Source organism: Mirounga leonina, unplaced genomic scaffold, assembly GCF_011800145.1.
Source record: "Mirounga leonina isolate KUSES-001 unplaced genomic scaffold, KU_Mleo_1.0 Mir_114, whole genome shotgun sequence".
NCBI classification, from domain to species: domain Eukaryota; kingdom Metazoa; phylum Chordata; class Mammalia; order Carnivora; family Phocidae; genus Mirounga; species Mirounga leonina.
The window spans coordinates 51,429,757-51,454,161 of record NW_023270265.1 but is presented as its reverse complement, the minus strand read 5'-3'; the positions used below and the strand labels follow the sequence as shown (position 1 = coordinate 51,454,161).

General features: G+C 46.4%; 1 protein-coding gene across 1 annotated transcript in view; it reads left to right on the top strand.

Moving 5' to 3' along the window:
* The window catches only part of CUNH10orf143 (chromosome unknown C10orf143 homolog), a 36,213-nt gene extending 13,291 nt beyond the window's left edge, over nucleotides 1–22,922 (top strand). The window contains exons 2-4 of the mRNA XM_034986240.1: nucleotides 8,451–8,558; nucleotides 8,666–8,728; nucleotides 22,364–22,922. Coding sequence (XP_034842131.1) covers nucleotides 8,451–8,558; nucleotides 8,666–8,728; nucleotides 22,364–22,393 — 201 coding nt within the window. The 3' untranslated portion in view covers nucleotides 22,394–22,922. The remainder of the gene's footprint in view (nucleotides 1–8,450; nucleotides 8,559–8,665; nucleotides 8,729–22,363) is intronic.
* The last annotated feature ends 1,483 nt before the right edge of the window (nucleotides 22,923–24,405 follow it).

Sequence of the window (24,405 nt, the reverse complement as noted above, 5' to 3'; positions counted from 1 at the left end):
GGAACTCCTTCAGGATGGCGTGCCTTTGTCTTTTTGACGTGTCCTCATCCTTTTTAAAGAAACTTATTTTGGGTGACACAAAATGTCTCAGGCTCATCTTATGCTTTCCCTGTTCCATGCCTGAACCAACGCCTCTCCCTGAAGCCTAGATTCCTTCAACGGGAGAATGGTATTTAGAAAGCAGTATCTACATGCTAGGTATAGTCTTGCTACCACCAGGATGCCACCATGACAGCAGACATAGCTAGAAAATGTACGTATGGGTGTATGCATACGTCCTAGTGTGTAAGTATTCATATTTATGCTTCATATCATGTGCACATCCACACAGCTGTATGTTTTCTCTGCCACTGTCTGGATACCTACTGAAAACTGCATTCATGCTAATACTTTCAGTCCTGATCCAGCACCCCTGGGTTCTTTTTTTTTTTTTTAAGGATTTATTTATTTGAGGTGGGAAGGAGGAGAGGGAGAGAGAGAATCTCAAGCAGACTCCACACCCAGCATGGAGTCCGATGTAGGGCTTGATCTCACGACCCTGAGATCACTACCTGAGCCAAAATCAGCAGTCAGCTGCTCAGCTGACTGAGCCACCAGGTGCCCCACCACTAGGTTCTTTAATAGCCTTCTCCCTTCCCTTATTTGTGACTTATCTCTTCAACAGAGAGAAACCTGGCTCTCCTTATTTACAATATGTTTACTTATTTATTCAATCCCAGTATACCAATAAAATAGTTTTGAAATTGCTAATCTGTGAGAAACAGATTAGCTAACTAGAGTCAGTATTTGCATACAGCTCTTTTTTGTCCTTAGACTTAAGAGTTTCTAGTGAAAATAGTATTTTCCAGAATTACTGAGGATCGTTCTGTATTTCAGTGTGACTATGTTATTTGTCTGTAAAATAGTTTCATTTGCTACCATTTGTGTTCCATTTGGGACTGATGTCCTGGTTGATTTAAATTTGGTACTTATTTTCGGGTATGTGAAGTGTTACTACGGTTCTAAGACTAGAGCTGTAGAATTTGCATCAAGTGTCTGCCCCCACTTTATACCTGTCGTCCCCCTTCTTTCGTACCTTTTCCCACCCACTCTCCATGGAAACCAGTGTCTTTAGTTCCTGGCACCTCCTCCCTGTATTTCCTTTGTACAGATGAGCAGATGGGTGCAGGTGTTCTCATCCCCCTTCTTGCATTGCACATCTTCTTTTGCACTTTGTCACTGTACGTCCTGGGAATCTCTGTGAGCCCATGCACAGAGGTCTTCCCCTGTTTTTTACAGCTGCCTGGAGCCGCGTTGCTGAGATGGGCCGCGCTTCTCCAGCTACTCTCTAGCCTGTGCCTGTTCAGGTGGTTTCCAGTATCTTCCAGCTTAACCAGTGGTACAGGGAGTAGCCTCGTGCATTCTTTTTTCCCATGTCGTTGTAGGTATGCCTACCCGACAGGTTCCTGCAGGCATAATTTCTGGGTTAAAAAGTCTCTGTAGCTTTTGTTAGGTATCACCAACTTTCCTACAGGATATGCAGCCCAGGAGACACCTGTTTCCCTACAGCCTCGCCAGCAGAGTCCGCACCACGCCTCAGCATTTTGCCAGTCTGACAGATGACAAGTGCCCGGTGGGGTCTTCTCGTTTGCTCTTCTCTAAGTGTGAGTGAGCTTGAACTTGTAAACTTTTTTGTTAATTGTCTGTTCATGGCTTTTTCCCATTTTTCTTTTGTGTGTTTGGTCCTTTGTCCCTCATTTTCTAGGAGAGTTTCATATATTAAGGGGAGTGGCCCTTTTCCTGTGGTATGTGCTGCAAACATTTTCCTCCAGTTTGTCAGTTATCTTCTGTTTTGTCTAGGGCACCGTTTTGTTTTGTTTCATTTTGCCCAGCAGACATTTTTATTTTTATGTAGTCAAATTCATCAATTTTTGTTTCATTGCTTCTGGGTGTGGAGTCATAGTGAGAAAGTCTCCCTATACTAACGGCTCACCCATGTTTTCTTCTAGGAATTCTATAGTTTAATTTTCTTACATTTCTAGATCCTTAATCCATTTGAGGTTTATTCTTATATATGATACAAAAGACACATCTGATTTCATCTTTTTCCAAATGGCTACCCAGTTGTCCCAGCACCATGTATTAAAAGGTCCCATCTTTATCCCAGTGGCTTGTGATGGCAAATTTCCATATATATTCAGGCTTATTTCTGGACTTTTTATTCAGTCCCATTTGTCTATTTGTCTGTCAACAGCACCACCCTTTTTACATATAGAGTCTTTATAGTATGGTTTTATGTCCAGTAGTTTTAATTTTGTTTTTTTATTTTTATTGATAAAAATATTAGTCTAATGAATTTTTCTCTGATTACTGCTTTAAAGGCATCCCGTAGATGCTGATTTCCCCCCCTAGGGTTTTCTTGGCTATTCTTGCATGTTTGTTTTTCCACGTGACCTTTAGTATCAACTTGTGCAAGTCTACACTGTAGTCTATTGGCATTTTTACTGGCATTACATTGACTTTATAAGTTAACTTACGGGCAACTGTCATCTTTCTAATGTTAAGTCATCCTAACCAATAATAGATGCTTTTTCATTTGTTCATTTCTGCTTTCGTTGTCTTGCAAGAATGTTTTACATTATCCTTGTATATATGGGTTGAGTGCAATTACTATTAAACTTATTCCTAAACATTTACTCTTCCTTGTTGCAATGATCTAAAATGGGGTTTTCTCTAACACCTTATTATTTTATATTTCAAGGCAATTTTTGTATGTTAACTTTGTGTCCTACTATTCAATTGATTCTTTCATTGTTTGGGTTAGTTTTATCACTGATTCTCTGGGGGTTTCCAGATATATATTATGATATCTGCAAATAGTGATAGTTTTACTTCCTTACCCATTCTTATGCCTCTGCTTGATTTATCTTTTGTAATTATATAGAGTAATGTAATACGTCTAGGGTAGGGCAGTGGTAAGCAGAAATGGAGACTGGGCATCCTTGCCTTGATTTTAGTGGAAATGCCACTAGTCTTTTCCCATTAAATAAGATACTTGCATTAGGAATAAAGTATGTATATCTTATCATGTTAAGAATATATCTCTCAATTTCTGTTTTCTGTAATTTTTATAAATGGGTTTTAAATTTTGTCCAAGGGTTTTTCAGTATCTGGGTAGATGATCATATGTCTTTTCCTTAGGTTTATTAATATGAAGAATGATACTAGATTTCCTAATATTGAACCCAACTTTCATTTCTGGAAAAAATCCTACTTGGTCATGGTGTGTGGCTTCTTCCTGTGGTGTTAGATTCTGCTTGTTAATGTTTTATTTAATATTTGTGCATTGATATTCGTGAGGGATACTGGTCCGTGGTTTTCTTTCTTTGTTCTTCTTTATCTGGTGTATCAGTATTACACTTCTTCATAAAAGGACTTGGGGAGGGCGCCTGGGTGGCTCAGTCGTTAAGCGTCTGCCTTCAGCTCAGGTCATGGTCCCAGGGTCCTGGGATCGAGCCTCGCATCGGGCTCCCTGCTCCGCGCAGTAGCCTGCGTCTCCCTCTCCCACTCCCCCTGCTTGTGTTCCCTCTCTCGCTGTATCTCTCTCTGACAAATAAATAAATAAAATCTTTAAAAAAAAAAAAAAAAAGGACTTGGGGACTTTTCCATCATTGTCAGTGCTCTTTAGTAGTTTATGTAGAGCATTGGAACTCTGGGTCTTGAGCATTTGGTAGAACCCCCTGTGAAGGTGTCTGCCCTGGTGCTCCTTGGGGAGGTGCCGCTTAGGAACCTTTGTCTTCTCTGACTTTCGTCTGGTTCGGCTCTCTCTAACTGCAGTGGAGTCAGTCTTGGTCGTGGCCATCTGAGCTCCTCGGGGAGTTGTCCATGCCAGCGACGTGTTCAAGTCTGTTTGCATGAGGTCTATAAAAGAGTCTCTTAGGATTTTTAAAATTTCTTGTTTCACTGGCCACTTCCCCTGTGTCATCTCTTATTTTCTGTAACTGTGCTTTCTCCCCTTTTTTCTTGATCAAGTAGCTGGTAGATTGTCTACTTTGTTAATTTCTACCCCCACCCCTGCAAAAAACTGTAAGACTTAGAATTACGGGTTAGCTCTGATGTTTTTAATGGAAAACCTCCCCTCATGAGTCAGCATTTCCCTCCATTGTTTCTTCCTTGCATTTTCTTCTGGGTTACTAACAAGCTAAGACTTATTGATTGATTGATTTTATTTTTTCATTTTTATTGGTAAAAATATTAGCATAATGAATTTTTCTCTGATTACCACTTTAAATGAATTCCATGGATTCTGATACATAGCGTTTTCTGTGTAATTATTTTTTTAAAATTCTATACTTTTAGTTTGTATTTACTCTTTCACTAAAAGTCAATAATAGGTTTTTTAAATATCCAAGTGGAGATGACTTTGTTGTTGTTGTTGTTAATAATGTATACTTCTATTGCATTGTGATCAGAAAGTATTGTTTGCAGTATTTCTACATTATGGAAATGGTTGATGTTTTCTTTGTGACCTAATATATGACCATTTGTAGGGAATGTGCGATAGATTCTTTTTTTTTTTTTTTTTAAAGATTTTATTTATTTGAAAGCAAGGCAAGAGAGAGAGAAGGAGCTGGGGGAGGGGCAGAGGTAGAGGGAGAAGCAGGTTTCCCGCTGAGCAGGGAGCCCGACACGGGGCTTGATCCCAGGACCCTGGGATCATGACCTGAGCCGAAGGCAGACGCTTAACTGACTGAGCCAGCCAGGCGCCCCTGTGCTATAGATTCTTGAGAAAAATGTGTATTCTCTATTATCAGGGTACGGACTTCACTGTATATCTATGAGCTCTACCTTGGTTGTTGGTGTTGCTTAGATCTGTCTCTGTGCTTATTTATTGTGTACTTGCTCTGCCTTGTATGGAGATGGTGTATTAGATCTCCCATTTTTAGTACGTGCCTATGTGCATCTCCTTGCATATGCTGTCACCTTTGTTTCGTAAAGGTGGTGGTTATTTATTTATTTATTTTTAAAGATTTTATTTATTTGAGGCGGGGGGAGCACAGAGGGAGAAGCAGACTTCCCGTTGAGCAGGGAGCCCGACGTGGGGCTCCATCCCAGGACCCTGGGATCATGACCTGAGCCGAAGGCAGACGCTTAACCGACTGAGCCCCCCAGGCCCCCCAAGGTGGTGGTTGTATTACTTGGTGTGTAGATGTTCATGAGCATTATGTCTTCGTTGCAGACTGTGGCTTTTAACATTAAATATATCCCCTTGTGTTTAACCCTTTGTGACGTGAGTTCTACGTGGTCTCCTTCTCTCTCTTTGTTTCATTTACCTTGGTCTGGCCATTTGCTTTCTGGCCTTTCTGACTGACTTTATTTTAGGTACGTCTCTTGTGTACAGGATACAGTTGGGTCTTGTGCTGTGAACTCAATTAAAAACCTTTTTCTCTAAATACATAAATTAAGTCCATTAATATTTTTTGACATGACTGATTTATTTGCTTGTAACTATCATAATATTTTATAATATGCATATTTTGTTGTATTTGCCATTCCTTTAGGAGATCTATATTCTTTGCTTTTATATTTTTGATTTTGGATTTAGATAGATTTGTATTTTCTAGTCATTACCTGTGTATTTAAACCTATTTTTATGTCCTTAGTAACCCGTTTTGTTAAACTCTTTATTGTCTGATTTGTTTTTTTCCCTCGTATTCTTTAATGCACACCTGTTGCTTACACAGTAATGACCTATACATTAATCAGAGTTTTTGCTCTTTACCTCTTCCTTCATCTCACATTTAGTTGAATAATTTCTGTTTTGTCACTGTATGTAATATTTGCACATCAGTCTTCCACCTTAATTGCACCTTTATTTTGGTCTAATATGTATATCTAAATATTTTTAAATGTGTCTCATAAATCCTTTTGCTGAAATTCTCCCACTCATCACTAGGCAGATAAAGTTTACCCTCACATAGAATCCTCAAGAAGGGCTGACTGGGTGTAGTATTCTCCAAATTCATGGATGTTAAAAACTGATTTTCTGTAGTCTTGGTAATTGAAGGATGGCTTGCTGGATTTAAAATTCTTGGTTCATACTTGCATTGAATTTATAATGTTGCTCCATTGTTGCCTTGCTTGTGTGTTGGTTTTGAAAGTCTGCTGTTAGTCTGCTTCCTTTGCGTATTCATTGATTGGTGCCCCGGGCCTTGAGGACTTTGTCCTTACCTTTGAAATCCCATAGTTTCATTAGGCTGCATCTCAGAGTTGATCCTTCTGGGTTATTTTTCCTGAGTACCCAGTGAGTCCTTTCTTTTGAAGATTTGGGCCTTTGTCTATTCTGGAAATTTTCTTGCAGAGTTAAATGTTAGCTTTGCTATACTGTTTTGTTTTCCTCTTTTAGGAAGTCTGATTTATGGACATCACTCCTTTGTCTTCTCTCCCCGCCACTTGCTTTCCTCCCCTTTCCTGTCTTTCTCAGTGTCGCTGTCCTCCTCTTGGTTGTGGTCCTGTCTGTCCTCAGTGCCCTTTGTTAGTTTTCATTTGAATTGATTCTCCTTGGGTGCTCTGTAATTGATTCCTCATTTCTGAGGTAATTTTGTTTTCCTTCCATAACTTCCCTGAGTCTGCTCACCTCTCCCCTGCTTTCTCTGTTTTTGTCTTTTTCTGTTTTTAATTCTTCTACGTTTCTAATTCAGGGTGGTATATTTAATTATGTTTTTGGGAGTGTAAATTCCAATTTTCTTTTGACTCGTGGTAGTTTTCAGGAGGACATTTTTATGGTATTGAGTGTTTAAAAGATTGCGAGTCTAGCAGCAGCCTCTTCGGTTGGTTTGGCCAAGTGCAGGGGCCACCGAGGCAGCTGTTGGCTGGCTGCTCGGCTTTGGTGAGGACAGGCCAGGGTGAATCTAATGATATTCCTCTTTACTCCTAGGACCCTACACTTTTCCTCTTTCTCTTTTAGCTTTACCACTCAGTTGCTGAAGGGTGCTTCTCCCCTCCTCTTTTGTCTGTTTTCTTCCCCGGAATGCCTCTGTAAATGGTGTCTGTCCCCTTATGCTGCATGTGTGGGCCTTGAAGTCCCTTCCCTGATATGGGCAGTCAGGCATGTCATAGCTTCTTCATGTTCGTATGGACTTTCTCACCCTTCTGCTGTGTTCCTCTCTGTCTTGTGGTCTTTCCTTCTGCCCTGGCTCACCGGAGCTCATGACGGCCGGTGTGAGCTGGGGGCACGAGGGGCCTACACCAGGACCTGGTGGCTTTTCTCTTACCCTTTTCTTCGTATTTCACATTATCTGGCTTCATGTTATGCCCGGGGTGTGGTTTGTTGGAGAATTTGTAGTTTCATTTGGGGAACCATAAGGAAGTCAGTGACTGCGTAGCCAGCCTTGTCTTCAGCCATCCAGAGGTCAAGCACTCACCCAAGAAATTCTTCTCAGTGGGCTGAGGGGCTCAGAGCTCAGCATTTTCCAGTTTAATCCTAAAATTTCCATGTAATCTTTAAGGTATATTAGAGAACAGTAAAACTAGCACTCTAAACCCATGATATAAGGCTTCTATATTGAATAAATCCATTAAGGGAAAAAAAGTCAATTTAGAAAATACAAATAAGTAATAGTACGGATAAGAAACAAATTTGGTAGAAACCATGTCAATGGTTTGCAAGAGACCAGAGAGGCGGAGGGAGCCACAGTGTGTAAGGACCATGTTTACTGACCTGGCGGGAGCTGTCCAGCAGCAGGGCCCACAGGCTGGCCCAGGGAGCAAGGGATGGACTTCACGACCCTTTGCAAAGGTCTTCCGGCTTCTCAACTTTGTGTCACTGAAAACATTGTTACCCTTCAAAATGCACAAAGTCTTGGGATTTTGAGAGTGAATAATTTTTTTTTTCCTTTAGCGTTAGAGGATTGCTTTTGTAATTTATCTTTTTTAGTTCGTGGGAAAGCAAAAACCAAATGCTAACTTTCCCAGAGGTTATCAGTTATGGAGTATATGTGCAACCTGAAAATAAGTGAAATTAATGTACTCTTCAGTGTCAGTAAGACAAAGAATTATTCACATGTGAATTATTTACATTGTATTAAGAAAGTATGGAACTCGACACTAGGCAAAATGTGTTGAAGCATGTAACTAGTTTCCTGAACAAAATTGATAGATTTTGTATATTTTCAATATCAGTAAACCAGTCACAATAGTTTATTATAAGAGTTTTGACCAAAATTGTTTCAAATGTCTATTTTAAATCCATAAAGCCAAGTAAACCCCAAACAGTGCTAGAAATAATGAGGTTAAATGTAATTGATGGAACGCGTTCCTGAAAGATGATGTTTAAAGTCACCCCTCAGATGTCCTATAAACTCCCTCAGCTCTACAGGGGTCTGTGTTTGCAGCTTAAGTTTGCAGAAAGCAAATCCAATTAGTGTCCTTTGCTCCCGGAGCCATCTCCAGTGAAGTTTCGTGTCTTTCAGAAACGGGCATGCAAGAGAGTAGAAGCGGCCGGGCCGGAATGGGGCTGCGGCCCCGCGAAGCTCAGCGCCCTGGTGTCCTGGAGTGGCGGGGGGCTGCCACGTGTGGGGGTAGGTTCCCGTTCCCACCAAACCAGCTGTGATCCGTTTAAATATTTTAATAAAAAGTGTAAATAATGACTGTCCTGATGCATCTGCGGCTGTGATTTGTTAAATAGATTCCTCAGAACGGTGGAAGGAGCTCAGCCCAGCCTTGCCCGAGATGTATTGCGGGGGAGTCTGTAAGTGCATTCACCTTCTTGCTGTGACATGAAAGACAGACTTGCTCTTAAATATTAGATCCATAAAACAAAGTTAATAAAAACAGCAATTACATTTCTAAGGAATGAGGGATGTAAATAAAAAGATGCAGATTGAGTTAAGCTTTTCTTGGCATTGTGCTGGGGTGCAAACTGATTTGTTTCCAGGTTCAGATTGGAAATAGAAATGAAAATACACTTAAAATTTTTTCTTAACACAGGGTTCAGGGGAGGGAACAGGCCACTGGATACAGTTAATAGAGATCATGTGAGGACATCTTGAAGAGAAGCCCTGACCTCAGTTAATTATCCAAATAGGAATGGATGTTGTTTTCTCCTTTCCCTGGTTAAGCTTTCTTTGGTGTTCCCATAAACTTCACAGAAACCACAGATTTCAGAAGGAGAAATGCAGTGTTCACAACATTAATTCAAAGTAAAGGAGGTCTAAGATGACCAGAGTCAGATTCTCAGTTTCCTGAGAATATTGGGCAGAATATCATAAAGAATACACCAGCATAATAATACCTTTGTTATTAATTTTGCACTTACTCTAAGAACAAGTTAATGTCTTTGATAACCTCTGTAATTCTTGTTTTTTTATTTTAAATTTAGAATCTTAATATTGTAGTAAAATAGAATTACGCTTAATTGCCACATAGAAACCAGGAGAGTGTGTGTGTGTGTGTGTGTTTAGAAACCAGGTGTGTGTGTGTATCTCTGTATATGTGAGTATTTCTTAGGTTGCCCTCTAAAGAGGTTAGAGAAACGTATTGCTCTGCTTTTGATCAGCAAAAGATTGAGTTGATCCATCCTAAGTTTTTGAATAGGCATATCGCCGGCTACTGTGTTTTACAATGAGAGGCAATGATTTTGTTTTAAATGAAGACCTAATGCTGTGTCAGTTATTGCCCACATGAACCTGATTCTCTGAAGTCATTGGAGAAATACAAAACAAAGCTTAGTGTGCGACTCATTCCACGAAGGTGTGCTTTTCGTACTCTTCAGGAGAATGCCTGCATGTTACGCAGCATTCGATGGTGTAATCCTGAACAATGGTGAAGTCAAAGATCTATCAGTTGGAACTTACTTTATTTTAGGTTGATTCCTATAAGAGCCACATATGCCCTAGAATACAAATACATAATGTTTACCTTGAGAAATGTGGCCTCATTATGACTAAACTGTGTTAGTGTGGTGACTAACTGGTAACCTTCCTTGTTCTCATCCCATTTCCATGGACTGTGTCTTTCAAATCCCCCCGTCTGTTGGGCAAACACTTGGAACGTAATATGGATTCTTTATGCTCTGAGACGTTGAGTTCTGTCATGAATGGCTTAAAGAAGAAAATTTGACTCAAGCAACTGATTGGATCATTTTAGCTAATATTCTGTTTGAACAACAGTTTCTATTTGATTAGGATTTTTCCTTCCTTTGTAACTCCCCAAGCTTGCCTCTGTTCTGTTTCATAGGAAATGAATCTGTGAGCAGAGAACCTATATTGATATGTAAATATATCATTTTTTCCTTAGTGCTCGATATTCTTTTCATCTAAATTTCAGAAACCGACTTTAAAAAATCAGTTTCCCTTTATCTGTAGTTATTCTCAATAAAATTTCACCCAGGCTTGGGTGATTTAATATTTACACCCACTGTTACAGAAGTCTTATGTAAATAAAGATTGAAATGTGAATTTGAAAAGTCACACCTTTGATATTTGAACAGACTATAGGTGCATATATCTTCTTTTTCTAATAATATGGCTAGTTTGTCTCCTAAGCTTTTAAAATAATAAGACCCTATTTTTATATTCTGGAGCATCAGAAGGTTCAGTGCTAAATAAAAAGCAAATAGTATTTTTAGAAATGCGAGATCCCAGGGAGAAGTGCTTAACAGTAAATCACCGATGGGCAGCAATTCCAAATTTCAGAAGACTTTATTAGACACACAGCTCCATTCACAAATGTGCACCTGTGTGCATTAGTGTGCCCCGTCCTGTACCATTGTTCCTAGAGCAGACCCAGGGTGGTGACCTGGGCTCAAAGACAAAGGTTGCATTGAGGGGTCTGTGGAGTCCTAACAGGAGACTTGCCTATGAGTCTCAGCTTCTTTGGTGCTTCGCTCACCATAACCTCCCTTGGTGCTCCCCCCATCACCTCCCTTGGTGCTCCCCCATCGCCTCCCTTGGTGCTCCCCCCATCACCTCCCTTGGTGCTCCTCCCCCATCGCCTCCCTTGGTGCTCCCCCATCGCCTCCCTTGGTGCTCCTCCCGCATCGCCTCCCTTGGTGCTCCCCCCACACCTCCCTTGCACCTAGTTTTCTGGTGTGCTTCTGATCCGGCAGGTCCTGCTCTGAATCCTCACACAGCTGTCAGCTCAGTGCCTGAGCACCTGCTGTCTCTCCTGAGCTTTTCCTCATTTTTAACATGGATCGTTTCTCATGCATGCAGGGTCATGGCTTCTCAAGTATGCGGGGACGTTTTTAGTTGACCTCCCCGCCTCGTTTTCCAGGTTGGCACATGGTCCCCTCGCCATGTGGTCTGTGCTGGCTGCCTTTGCAGTGACCACGGCTCCGACCCGCCATGAGGTTCCTGCCGGGGCGTGCGCGGCTCCGTAGAGGTGCCTCCTCTTAGCCTTGCCTCGTCCTGCTCAGGTTACTGACAACTGCAGGGAGACGGTCCCCGTCCTTGTGGTGGGACGTGGTGCTCCATCCTCCAGGGTGTCCGCGCTGCCCCTCTCTGCTGCCCCGTCCGGGGCTGCGAGCCCAGAAGCGGTGCTGATGGCCGATGGCCGCCGTCCGCAGGCCCCCTTTCCCTCACAGGTGGTTGCTCAGCTGGGCCCGGCCTCACCAGCCGCTTCCTTCCTCGGGTCAGCTCAGCTGGCCTGGCATAGGGTGCGCCGCGGCCGCAGGGAGGGTGGAGACCGCGCCGTCCTTTGCAGATTCTGACCCACTAAATGAAACCTGACAGGGCTTCACAAGCTCTCGAAGCAACTGAATGAAGCTCCGTGGTGGTGGTGGTGGGGGGGGGTTGCAGTATAAGGCAGAAAACTCTAGGAAGGACAGATTGCCCTCGTTTGCTGAGGCAGAGATGCTGGGTTCCCGCCACCATGTTTTCCGAGTGGTGTCTGGTCTCTGACACCAAAACTGCCCAGTGCAGGAGCCCTTCAGGAGCAGCGCCGCCCTCAGATTTTATTGGGTCAGCATGATGGTCAGCTGCCTGTTCTGTCTCAGCTCTGTTCCCCACCGTTGCTCTGCTCTGTCTTGTGGAGACTCCTTCTCCTTGGTTTCTGGTTTCTGACCCTGGACGCTGGAGTGGGGCGGGGGGTGGGCTGGGAGCCAGAGCATCTCTCCCTCTGCCCCCTCCCTCCAAGGTGCCAGCTTCTACAGAGTTGTCCCCCGTGGTCCCAGCTCCTGCGGGCAGCATGGGCTCCCGGGCTCTGGGCCACGCTGCTGCCTCCCTTGGTCCTCCCCACCGGGGGAGACTGTGGCTGTCTGGGGGGGGGTGGCAGTGTCTGGTTGCCTTGCCCTCCCCCACGTGGCTTTTCTGCTCTTCCATTGTTAGTGTGCTGGAAGCCACATTAAATTCCATGTGAGGTACCTAGATTCCTCTCTGACTAGACCCTTTTGGCCTTAATTACCTAATGAGTGGACAAGTCCTCCTGGGACAAAAAAGAAAGAGATTGCTGTTTTAAACCTGGGCCTCTGGATCTTTGTTGCTCACCCTCAGGTCTCTGGGTGGAGTCCAGCAAGCTCGGTGTTCAGGAGTGTGAGCAGAACCTGCCCCAGCTCGGAGTCACCTGGGCGGTGTGGTGAGCCTGGGTGTTAGATTGAAAAAGAGTCAGGCCCTTTCATATTGCTCACTTGTGTGTTCTGTTATCTGGGGTTAACTGGGTTTTATTACCCAGACTGGTAGTGAATTGCCATATAAAGGCCAATGTGCAAAGCATGATGTTTTGGTTTTATGGACCCCCCTCCCCCCCCCCACACCAACAAGTTAATTTTGGATAGCAGCCCGTTCATTAGCGTTGAGGGCAAATACTAAGGGAGAAGTCTCAATAAGCCTCTATACTACTCACTTTTTTTTTTTTTAGATTTTATTTATTTACTTGAGAGAGAGAGAATGAGAGAGACAGAGAGAGCATGAGAGGGGGGAGGGTCAGAGGGAGAAGCAGACTCCCTGTGGAGCAGGGAACCCGATGTGGGACTCGATCCTGGGAGTCCAGGATCATGACCTGAGCCGAAGGCAGTCGCCCAACCAACTGAGCCACCCAGGCGCCCTATGCTACTCACTTTTTGACATTGAAACGCACTGCTGACCAAGGTGAGGAGGGGCGGGAGCAGAAATCGAGGGCAGGGCATCCAGGATTTGGTCCATGCCTGCTGGCTGGTGGCCCCGCAGGGACAGCAGGGGCAGCCCACATGTGATTATTCTGATTCTAAAGGGATACACTTGTTTTCTTTGCACTTTTTATCTCCAAATGGGCGACCTTTAAAGTATTTGTTTTATTTTATTTACCTATCTGACTTACTGGTAATTGCTTCCTGCATCTGTAGCATCTATAAACAAAGCTCTGGAGCAGGAACCGCCCAGAAGCTGGTGTGCACGAGTCTGCCTTTCCCCAGGCCTGCGTCACAGCAGGGGGATGGGTGTTGTGGTCAAGCTCAGTGGCCCAGGTGTCAAGCTGCCGACGAGGCGGAGATGAAAACGTAATGTTCTGACACAGATTAGGGAAGATCGATGTGCAGTGGTTTGCTCTTTGTGTCCTGTTTCAGCAAGAGCTAGTCCTTGTCAGTCCTTTATTCTTACGTCCTGAGAGGAGAAAACACCATCAGGTGGGATCAAGGGAAATTTCATTGATTCTTCTGTGAGAATCAAATTGTACTTGTCCGTTTTCCCCGGGTTTGTCAAGGATCCTAGAGTTCATTGAACCCCGTCCATTTACAGATAAGGAGAGTCAGGTCCGCCGTGGTTGATGGGCAGGTTCCCGGCCCGCTCTGCTCCTCTTGGCTAGTCCGCGGGCTCGTGGCCAGACTGCCAGCCTCCCTGCCCCGCGCCGGGCGCACCGAGCGGCCGCTGTGAGGCGCTGCAGCCAGGGTGTGGGTCTTTGCGGCATCACACCCGATGCAGGGAGAGCTCCCTGGCGAAGGCACAGCGCTGGATCGCTCAGACGGAAGAGCACGCCGGCCGAGGGAAGAGCCCGGCTGTGTTGGTACAACCAAGTGTGAATCCCAAAATAGAGGCGTTTGAGTAGACTTGCTTACAAAACCTTCAGATTTAGCTTCTGACGGTAAATGTTTTCTCTAGAGTATGGGAACCAGGAAAATAGTTTTGTTTGTTCTTTTTTTTAAAACTATGTTATTGAGATCATTTCCAGGCTCTGAAGGAACACAGAGCCTTCAGATGACTAGAAAAACAAAACGAATGCTTCGTTCTCTATAAATAGAGTGAGTGAAACTATGAGGAGATGGTGCTGTGGATTAAAAGCACTTTAAGGAAAACGTCACGTAGACTTGCTGGGAGCCCGCTCAGCTGCGCGGATGGACGCTCACCGCCTTCTGCTGCGGGTGGACCATGGTGTCAGGTACACGGTCAGTCTGTCGTGAGTGCAGGCAGAGCACAGAGCAGTGCGTCCAGACACATCCTTGGTGGCCATGGCGAGGTCCTCCTTTGTTGGGTTTGGTCCTGGAATGGGCTGGGCAGGGGGGCTGGGGGCTAGGGGTTGGAATTCTAATGCCCAGAGGCAGATGTGACTGACTGGTGGAGGTGTGGGAGCCAGAATCTGGACCCTTGCAGAAAGTTCTGAGTCTGGGAGCTCTGCCTGTACCTTAAGGACATTAGAAATTAAAATACCAGGCCATACACGGGTGTGGGTTCCAAGCTTATTCTGTCCCAGTGGTACGAGAACCGAAAGGAAAGCATGAACATAAAAATAGATACAGACTCTTGAAGTCCTTTAAGGCCTTGGACAGTGGCAAATGCAGAATCATCTTGCGGGCACATCTCCACCGTCCAAGGCACACAGGATTCAGAGCTGAGACCGTCTGCACAGAGAATGTCACATCAGAACAATATAAATAACATAACATCTACCACTGCAGGCGGGGGGGGAGGGGCACATCAGGAATTATAACAAACAGGAGAACAAACCTCCAAGATTCTGAAATGTATTATAAAAGAACTTCACTATATGAAGTTCACTATAAAGTTAATTATTTTAAATTGCAAAAACAAATGATTAAGAAGAAATAGAGCCAGGGGCATCTGGGTGGCACAGTGGGTTAAGTGACTGACTCTCAGTTTCGGCTCAGGTCATGATCTCAGGGTCATGAGATCGAGCCCCATGTTGGGCTCTGTGCTCAACGAGGACTCTGCTTGAGATAATCTCTCTCTCCCTCTCCCTCTGCCCTTCCCCCTGCTCATGGACTCTCTCTATCAAAATAAAAATAATAAGATTTAAGATAGAAGAAATAGAGCCATAATGAAAGGAGAGGACAGTGTGAAAAAAGAATTGGAAGGTCAAAAAAACCCCCAAAAATCCTTCTAAAAGTGAATGATACAATCATTGAAGTGAGACATAGTTAAAGACAGAATTAGTGAACTAGATTTATCTGGGGAGGTCATCCAAAACAGCATGAGATGGAAAGATATGGAAAGTATGAAACTGTGATTGGGAGTCAGAGGAAAGAATGGAAGGTCTGTCAGGAAATCCAGAAGGAACGAATTTACAGAACAGGAGAGGAAAGGATAATGAAAAGACCTGACTTGAGAAGACTTACAGCTTTTGAAAAGATAGTGGCTGAGAATTTCCCAGAATTGAAGAAAGACATGTGTAGCCAGACAATTTTGAAGCAGAAGAACAAGGTGACAGAGATTACCTGTCAGATGTCAAGATACATTACAAAGTTGTGAGAATTCCAACAATGTGCTGTTGGCCCAGGGATAGGGAAATAGACCAATGCAATAAATTTGAGGGCTTTAAACTTGGGTATATGGCAGCTCAGTGCATTGCAGAGATGGTATAGCAAGTCATTTGAGAAGGACAGGGTCCTCTAACTGTGCTAAGTTGTGTGACCATCTATATGAGGGAAAATAAGATTAGATCTCTGCCTCACACAAATCAATCCTGGGAGGTGGGGGGAAGGTTAAAGACCCTAAATGTGCAAAGTCCAAAATCTAATAAAGCCACAGGGAAAAGATTGATATATTTGACTATGTACATAAGACACATTGCATACCAAAATTCCTCATCACTAAGAAGATCCTTCCATAAAGCAGGGAAGACATTTGTGACATACCAAATGGAGTGTAGCAGATACGTGGATAAAGTCTATGAATTGGCAATTCAGAGAAGAGGAAACCAAACTAGCCAGTAAACGTAAACGGACGTTAAGCCTTGCTAGTAATCAGGGGTATCAACTCAAAGCATCAAATTATCAGGAAAAAAAAAATAGTAACAAAGCTCCAAAGTATGGAGAAGGATATGGGACATCCTCTATCCTCTCGCCCTAGTCCACCTCCCCCCATTTCAGTCCTACCCACTTATCCCTTCCCCTGATCTAAAAGGAATTACTTGCCAAACCTGAGCCCTTTAAAGATGATCCATAGGAGACTGAGTATGAACAGTGTGCTGAGTCGCTCGTTAGAAGCTGATGATGGAAGTGTGGGCAAGAATGTGGAGTGAAAGGATCTGCCCACCTCGTTGGAGGCCGTGCACCTTGGCTTTGTGACTTACAGAGCAAATACCTACTAAGGGTGGTGGTAGGTGTTCCCTGTGACCCAGGAGATTCCTTCCTGAGAAGGCACCGTAACAGATGCCCAAAGAGATGTGTACAAAATAATTACAGTGACATTGTTTGCTTAGCAAAAAGCCAGAAACAACCCACCTGTCCAATAGGACAATGGATAAGTCAGTTTGGGTATATCAATTCAGTGAAATATACACAGTAAAAATGGATGAATTAAGGAAATGGCAGAAGACCGTGTATAGAATGATGCCATTTAGATATAATTTTAAACATGTAAAACATTGATATTAACTAAAAGAGTAAAAGATGGTTCTGAGAATGAGAGACCTCAAATTTAAGACTATGAGCTTACTTCTCCTTAGGGCGTGAGGGCTCAGGATATGCAGGGTGTTTCATTCGTATCTCAAATGTGCTCTCTCCCAAGCTGTGCGGTGTGTTATGTTTTTGTCTATAGCTTTTTTGTTCTCCTGAAATCATGGCGGGTGGGACTTGGGCATGATGTCTCTGCAAATCCATCATGGTGAAGGGGAAGGACAGTAAAGAGGAAATTCTGTGGAGCTGCTGGGGAGACATGATGGATTATCCAGGGTGGGATGATGCTTTGACCACAGGCCTCAGAAGACCTTGGCATGACATCTTTGATGTGCTCAGGGGACAGTGCCCGTGTGAACGTGTGGGCCGGCTGTACGAACCACAGGGCCAGGACGACCAGCGCCAGTGGGAGCCCCCCTGCCCCCCACATACAGGAAGTGCGGCCACCAAAATTGACTCCAGAAGAGAATATAAACGGACCAGTAATAGTGATGAGTGAGAAGAGCTGGGAAAGTGATCTAAAAGCTACCACCACAGATGGCTTTATAGGTTAAAAAAAATCCTGTGTGAAGTAACACATGGGTGAGTTAACATTAGAAAAACTACTACATTGATCAAAGGAGGAAAAAAACCCCAAATGATCATCTAAATTGATGCAGAAACAGCATCCAGTTACTCCAAATCCTACCCATGATAAAAACTCAGCAAACCAGAAATAGAAGTATTTATCCTGGGGAGGTTTGGGGTTTGTCCTACTTCATGGAAGCATTTCCGTTGACGAAGAGGGAAGCACGGGTTCGCTTGCTGTCTCCACTTCTGTCTAGTGCACTGAGTGTGTTCGTGTGCTGGGGTGCCTGACTGTCCAGGGAGGGATGATGCTTTGACCTTTGGCGTGTTAAGACAAGAAAAAAGAAGCAATGGTGTGAGAATTGGAGAGGAAAAACATAAACTGTTATTTCCAGATGATAGAATTATCTACACAGAAAATCCAAGAAAAGCTATAGATAAAGTGCTAGGACTAATATTCATCATCCTTGTTGGATATAAGATGAACATTCAAACATAGGATGAATGAATGAATAGAGAAACTGTATATATACACAGTGGAATGTTATTCAGCCATAAAAAAAGAATGAAATCCTGCCATTTGCAACAATACAGATGAACCTCAAGGGCATTATACCGAGTGAGATAAGTCAGAAAAAGACTCCTACTGTATGATCCCACTTATGTGTGGAATCTTTTATTTAGAAAAAGAAAAAGTGGCTCGTAGATACAGAGAGCAGGTGGGTGGATGCCAAAGGTAGGGGATAGGGCGTTGGAGAAATGGGTGAAAGGGGTCAAATGGTGTAAAATGAAAATTAAAACAAAAATTTAAAGACAGCAGCAGGGGCGCCTGGGTGGCTCAGTTGCTTAAGCAACTGCCTTCGGCTCAGGTCATGATCCTGGAGTCCCGGGATCGAGTCCCGCATCGGGCTCCCTGCTCGGCGGGAGGCCTGCTTCTCCCTCTGACCCTCCCCCCTCTCATGTACTCTCTCTCATTCTCGCTCTCTCAAATAAATAAATAAATCTTAAAAAAAAAAAAAGACAGCAGCAGCCCCGGTAAGTGGGTTCTTTTAAAGTCCTCAGGCTCCTCATGGGGGAGCCAGCTTGTGACATCAGCATCCCCTCCGAGCGCCAGATGCCCCTCCACTAGAGCCCGGATCCATGAGTTCGAGCTAAAACGATTTTATGTAAAAGAACAGCCTGATAACTGGATTTTGGAGAGTCTGGCCTTAGTGCCTGCTTCCAAAGTCCACGAAAGCTGTGCGTGCAATTTGTTTTTTAGTTTTAAACTCCAGGCTTTTCCTAGAATGCACATTCCTCCACATACCCTGTTTTTAAAATGACCTGTTTGTGTCCAGCTCAACAGTAATCTTCTGTGATACTCCCGATCCTCGCACATCTGGGATGTGAGTGTTGTAAGTCGCCCTGCTCGGGCAGGTGGAGCTGTGCCCAGCTCGAGCCTCAGCCTGGATTCAGCCCTAGATCTTCTTCCCCAGTGCGAGCACCTGACTCAACCTCAGAAGCGTGAGCAAGGTTATGGGATGCCACCTGGCCGACTCCACCTCCCCTGACTTCAGTCCTACCCACTTACCCTTGCCCCTGCTCTAAGTGGAGTGTTTCTCCAAATTGGTCCCTTCGAAGATAATCAGTGGGAAACAGGTTATAAAGTTTGCTCACTGTTGTTCTAAGTGGCTTGCTTGAAGCTGTTACTGAGTACTGCCAAGTACTGAGCTTTGTTCCTATTGTCCACTCCCACCCCCTAGAAGGGTCCTACATGGATGAGGCTAGGGCAAGTTCCAGGGCCTTTGAGCTATGGGAAAATCCAGAACGGAGGCCAAAAAAAGGTCATCTCAAGAATCAAGTGTCCTTTGCCTTGATGTGCGCCCTGCTCTCCTCAACTACTTCAGACACATGCTGACAATTAAGCCTTGAAGGAAGGCCAGGAGTAGGGCAGTAATGGGGTGGTCTGCCCTCAGGAGAACATACCTGGAGAAAAGGCTGGCCCCAAGAAGTAGGCTCTGGAAGAGGAACAGGGGCTTTGGGTGGGGACATCCTATTGGCCCTGTGGATTCTTTACCCCATGGAGAGGTACAGCTGAAATGGGCCAAATGGGTGCCCTCTGCAGCATGAGGCCCAAGGCTGTGGGTGCACTGGAAGCGTAGCTCGGATGGAGGGAGAGATAGATGAACTCTACTCAGTGGTAATAATTAGGAAACAAGTCACATTCATGCTATTTCTTCCTGATGTGAGGAGCAGCAAATCTTCAGATGATTAGACAAACAGAACAAAATCTTCTCAAAGAGTAAAATCTGTTCCACCCCGAGGAGAGGGTGAACTGCGTTAAAAGGCAAATTAGCACTTTCAGAAAAATATGAAGGTCTGGCTTTGAGTTCCTGACCAGTATCCTTTCAGTTGGGCCTGCAGGATTCCCTTCAGCATTTGTCGCAGGCTAGGTCTGCTAGCCACAGCTTGTCTCTGTGCACCTGGGGCTGGCTCAGGGGTGCCTTCATTTCTGGGGGCTAGTTTGACTGGATCTAGAACTCTTGATGGACCATCATTCAGCACTTTGCATACGTCCTTTCACTGCCTCCTGACTTCTGTGTTTCTGATGGGAAGTCAGCTGTTAATCTTCCGGAAGTTCCCTTGTATGGGACACAACGCTTCTCTCCTTCTGCCTCCAAGAGGGTCTGAGCTTTGACACTTACTCTGCTGTGTCCAAACGTGGACACCTTTGGGCCTGAGGCCTCTTTGATCCTGATATTAGAAATGAATAAAAGCTGTGTTCAAAACACATCTTTCTTTGGTGGAAAACTGATGGAAGTGTATTTTATCAAAAGTGATGTGTTCCTACTGTATCTTACGAGATGACTTTTCAAGCCTGATCAGGCAACAGGGCATCGTCAGTGAGCACGAGCCTATGGGCACAACTAACCTCTTCACTCCTGTCGAGTCGGAGACGCAGTCAGTGCCCAGACCCCACTGTCACACGCGCCTCTGGGGGCTGGCGTGCGCCACAGGACGCTGCAGGGTCCAGGGGCTGCACTCCCGACCTCGGTCAGGGATAGATAGGCTCCTCTTTGGGTGTCACTGTGGCTCTGTGCTGCGAGAGGGACGTTGACAAACAAAGGTGTCGAGAGGAGTGAATAGGATGGTGTGGGAACCTGACAGGGCACTGGGAGGCAGGCTTTAAGGAGCAGTTTCTGCAGGTCCTTTTGTGCTTGAGATCCTGGATCTCAGTTTTCATAGTGACATGGCTCTGTCTATGTAATTGTTAAGAGTCTGGTCATTCTCGCTCCAACACATCTTCAGATAACCCCATTGCATGGGGAGGGTGGGGACAGGGGCTAGATGGAGACCTCTCAGTGAAGACCTTAAAAGGAAAATTTGGTTTTTGAGCCACATGCTGGTGGTGCTATTGGCAACAGTGATGACGACGATGATGATGATGATGAAGTTAATTAAAGAGCATTGTCCAATCCCCCCCCCCCACCAGCCAGTCTCACTGTCCCTCCCCTGAGAGAGGCCCCGTCCTCTCCGGAGTCTGGCCTCCTGAGCCTGTCCACTGCATTCCTTCTCCCACAGCCCCTGAGAAGGAGCTTCCCAAGCTCTGTCTGACCTCGTCACTGCAGTTTCCTGTGTCTGGAGCAGTGCTCCCTCACCCAGGCTCCTGCTGCCAAGGCTCTCACGACAGGAGCTTCCTGGCCAAAAACATTTGGGAAGTGCTAAATCCTTTCCCCACCTTTTGGAGATTTAATGCACAGTAGATGATTAAAGAACCCAAGAATCACAGTAAAGACACTCGTTTAATTTTATTCAATCCAGTGTTTGGAAAATGTCCCTTTTATGAAAGGATGCCTGTTGCACATGCATTTCTGGGACTGTTTTGGGAAACACAGGCCCGTTGAATAAATTCAGCACCTGTATTCACAATCTGGGCGCAGCCTGACTATCCAAATAGATCCCCTGTCCCTGCCTGTGTGTGCCGTGAACCCTGCCTTCTGTCATCCCAGATGGCTTCTCTCGTTCTGGAACATTCTCACCTGCTGTTCTCATTGCCTGGGAGGCTCTCTCCCACCTTGTAAGATTCTATTCTGTCTTCTTGGTCCACTCAAGATACCTCTCCTACGTGAAGCCTTCCAGACCCCTCCTTAGGTAGAATCAGCAGCCTCCAGAGCATCCCGTTCTGGTCCACCTGAATGATTCATCTTTGTGACACATGTGCTCACAAGCCTGGGTGCCACCTCCCTGACTCTTTGCCAGTCCCAGGTCTCTCAGGCTGGGTCCCCATGGCTCAGGACAGCACCGCCTTCTAGGAAATGGACACCTGGCCCAACCCAGCCTTCCTGGCCTCCACCAGCCTAGGGAGCCCACTGGCATCATGATGTGGTCTTGGAGAGCAGGGCTCCCCTGCTGGCTCCTGCCATTGGGCCACAGATCCACTGCTCTCTGCCCGGATCATGGCCAAGTGGGATAAAGGTTTCTAGATGCTGGACATCACCTCTCATTTCACAGTGGCTCAGTGTCTGGCCACCTGTCTGCCCCTAGCCATCTGGTCCTCCCAGTTCCTTCTGTGGGTAAAGGTGAGGAGGCATGAGACGAGGTGGGCAGAGGACTGTTACAAACCTGGGTCACTTCCAAAGCCTGGTCCGCCTGGGAGCGGCTGCTACAGTGCCTTTGTGTTGGATCCCTACTCAATATTTAGACATCATTTTAAAAAATTCTGTTTTATGAATGTATAAATTATATTTTCACTCTTTTTTTTCCCCTCATAGCACTGTAGGGGAGAAGAAAAATAATGTTTATTGAGAACGTTCTATGTAACAGGCACTGTAGGAAGTGCTTTAAATATCTTTTTTATTATATGTTTTATATATAGTCTATAAATGTGTATTTACCTCAGAAATAAAACATTCTTTACAAGTGGTGGCCCTGTCATTTTAAATGCAAGTGCTGCGTGTGGGTGAACAGACAGCCTCGGTAAATCCATTCCCATGATGTGTTTTTGTATCATTGTAGGGACATCTTAACCACACCGAGAGCCAATAGAAGGTGCAAGTTGGAAGGTTCCGTCCATGTGCCAACGAGGGTCGCCCTCATGATGGACCTGGGTGCCCACCTGTTCAAATCACAGCCCGTGTCCCCTGTCCAGGAGATCCCACCACCTGCTGTGTGAGAGCCAGGAGGACCCCGTCACCTCAGAGGAGCCCTCAAACCGTTGTCCCCTGCTACACCTTTCAGATGTATCTTTCTTGACAAGGAAATCGTTTGCGTCATTTAAAAGTTAAAAAAAAAAAATGTCACTATCAACTTTCCTGTGAGGTTTGAGAACCGTGTGGCTTCTGGAACCACGTATCCAGATGTATCCCGTTTTCACACTTTCCAGTTGTTTTGTGGATGGATTCAGGGCTGCTTATGTGTTCTTTTTTAATTAAAAGACTTATTTTTATATTTAAAATGCTCTATAATCTTACACTGAATTTCACTAAATGCTGGTATCCAATCTGTTCTGTGTAATTCCCCAAATGAAGTTATCAGGCACGGGCCTCTTTTGTATTAAAATGGAAATTTCTCATTTCTCTTGGGTTTTCCGTGCATCGTCTGATGGCGTCCTCTTCCCTGGGTCTGAAGGTTTCCTGAGATGTCCCAGTACTTAACAGACAAGGTCCTCAGAAAACCGCTGGGTTATAGGGCTGCGCCAGGTTCTTCACCCTTCCGAAGCCAGAGGGGGACAGAGACCCCGCAGTCCCCGTGTTGTTCTTGTGTCATCCCCAGGGCCCTGTTCTCTGCCAGTGGCCGCCCCTCAGCACGACGGTCTGAAGGGCCAGTCCACCCATGGCCACGGCACGTGGTCGTGGAGGGACTTCATGTGGCACGGAAGGGCAGAAGCCCGCACCGTCCTAGCTGGGATGTGGGTTACCCGGAATCGCAGGGCACGCTGGTGTGTTGGGGAGCGAGATGAGCCTTTTCTGCCCCCGGCTTCTTGGGAGGTCACCGGCGTTCGGCCCCGGGTCAGGTCGCCGACCGCCTGAGACGCGGCGGCCAAGGCCCCGAGCAGCGAGGCTCAGGTCCGCGGCCTTCGGTCTGTGCTGCTCAGCAGCTTTCGTGGGCCCCTCTCTCCAAGAGCAGACACATCTCGGTTCGCAGGGAGGCCGGGAATTGGGGCGTTCTGAGGTTCGCAACATTTCTGTGTGTGTGTGAGCTCCCCCCTTCCCCCAGAGCCGTGGGGAGAGGAGTGGCCCCGCACGGACTGGTGCTTGTCCACCGAGTGGCTAGAGGGGAGTGGCGCACCGTCGCCGGCCACGTGGTGAATGGAAAGCGTCTTCTGCGGGGACGAGGCCCCACGCGTCTTCCTGCCCGCGGGGAAGCACGCCGAGTGGAGCCGGGCACTCGGGGCGCGGGGCTCACGCCCCCCAGCGCCTCGCCGCGTCGCCCGGCCCCGGCGCCTTGGAGCCTCGGCCCGTCTGTGGCCGGGGGACGGCCCACGGGGCCTGCGGGGGCAGGGGACACGCACGGCGGCCTTGGTGACGCTCCTGTGCGGCCCCAGGCCCCAAAGCAGGCCCTCCTCCGGAAAGCCCCAGGGCGCGCAAGGTTGGGCCGCGGTGACAAGGACAGAGGTGGGGCTGACGCTGGAGCCGGCCGCGGGAGCGCGAATTCCCCGGGTTCCCGGATGCGGAGGGAGCGTGTCGGCCGGGCGCTTGCGAGGTGTGGCCTCCGTGTGGCCTCACCACGTGTGGTCCGCCAGGCCGGGTCGCCGCGGGCCGACCAGAGCCCCTCCCAGCCGCCGCCCGCGCCCCCGCCCGGCCGCCGCCCGCGCCCGCGGCTCCGCCCCGCGCGCCTCGGGCTGCGCTTGGAGCCGGGAGGGAAGCCGATGTGAGGCCGGGGCAGTGGCGGGCTCCGGGCTGTCCGCGCGCTGCTTGTTCGCTGTGGCGGAGCGCGGGAGGCGGAGCGGCGGGCGCAGACGCGGCGGGCCGGCGCGGGGGGCGGCCGTGGGGCGCGCGGGGAGGGAGGGCGGCCGTGGGCACGCGCGGAGGGAGGGGGGCCGTGGGCACGCGCGGAGG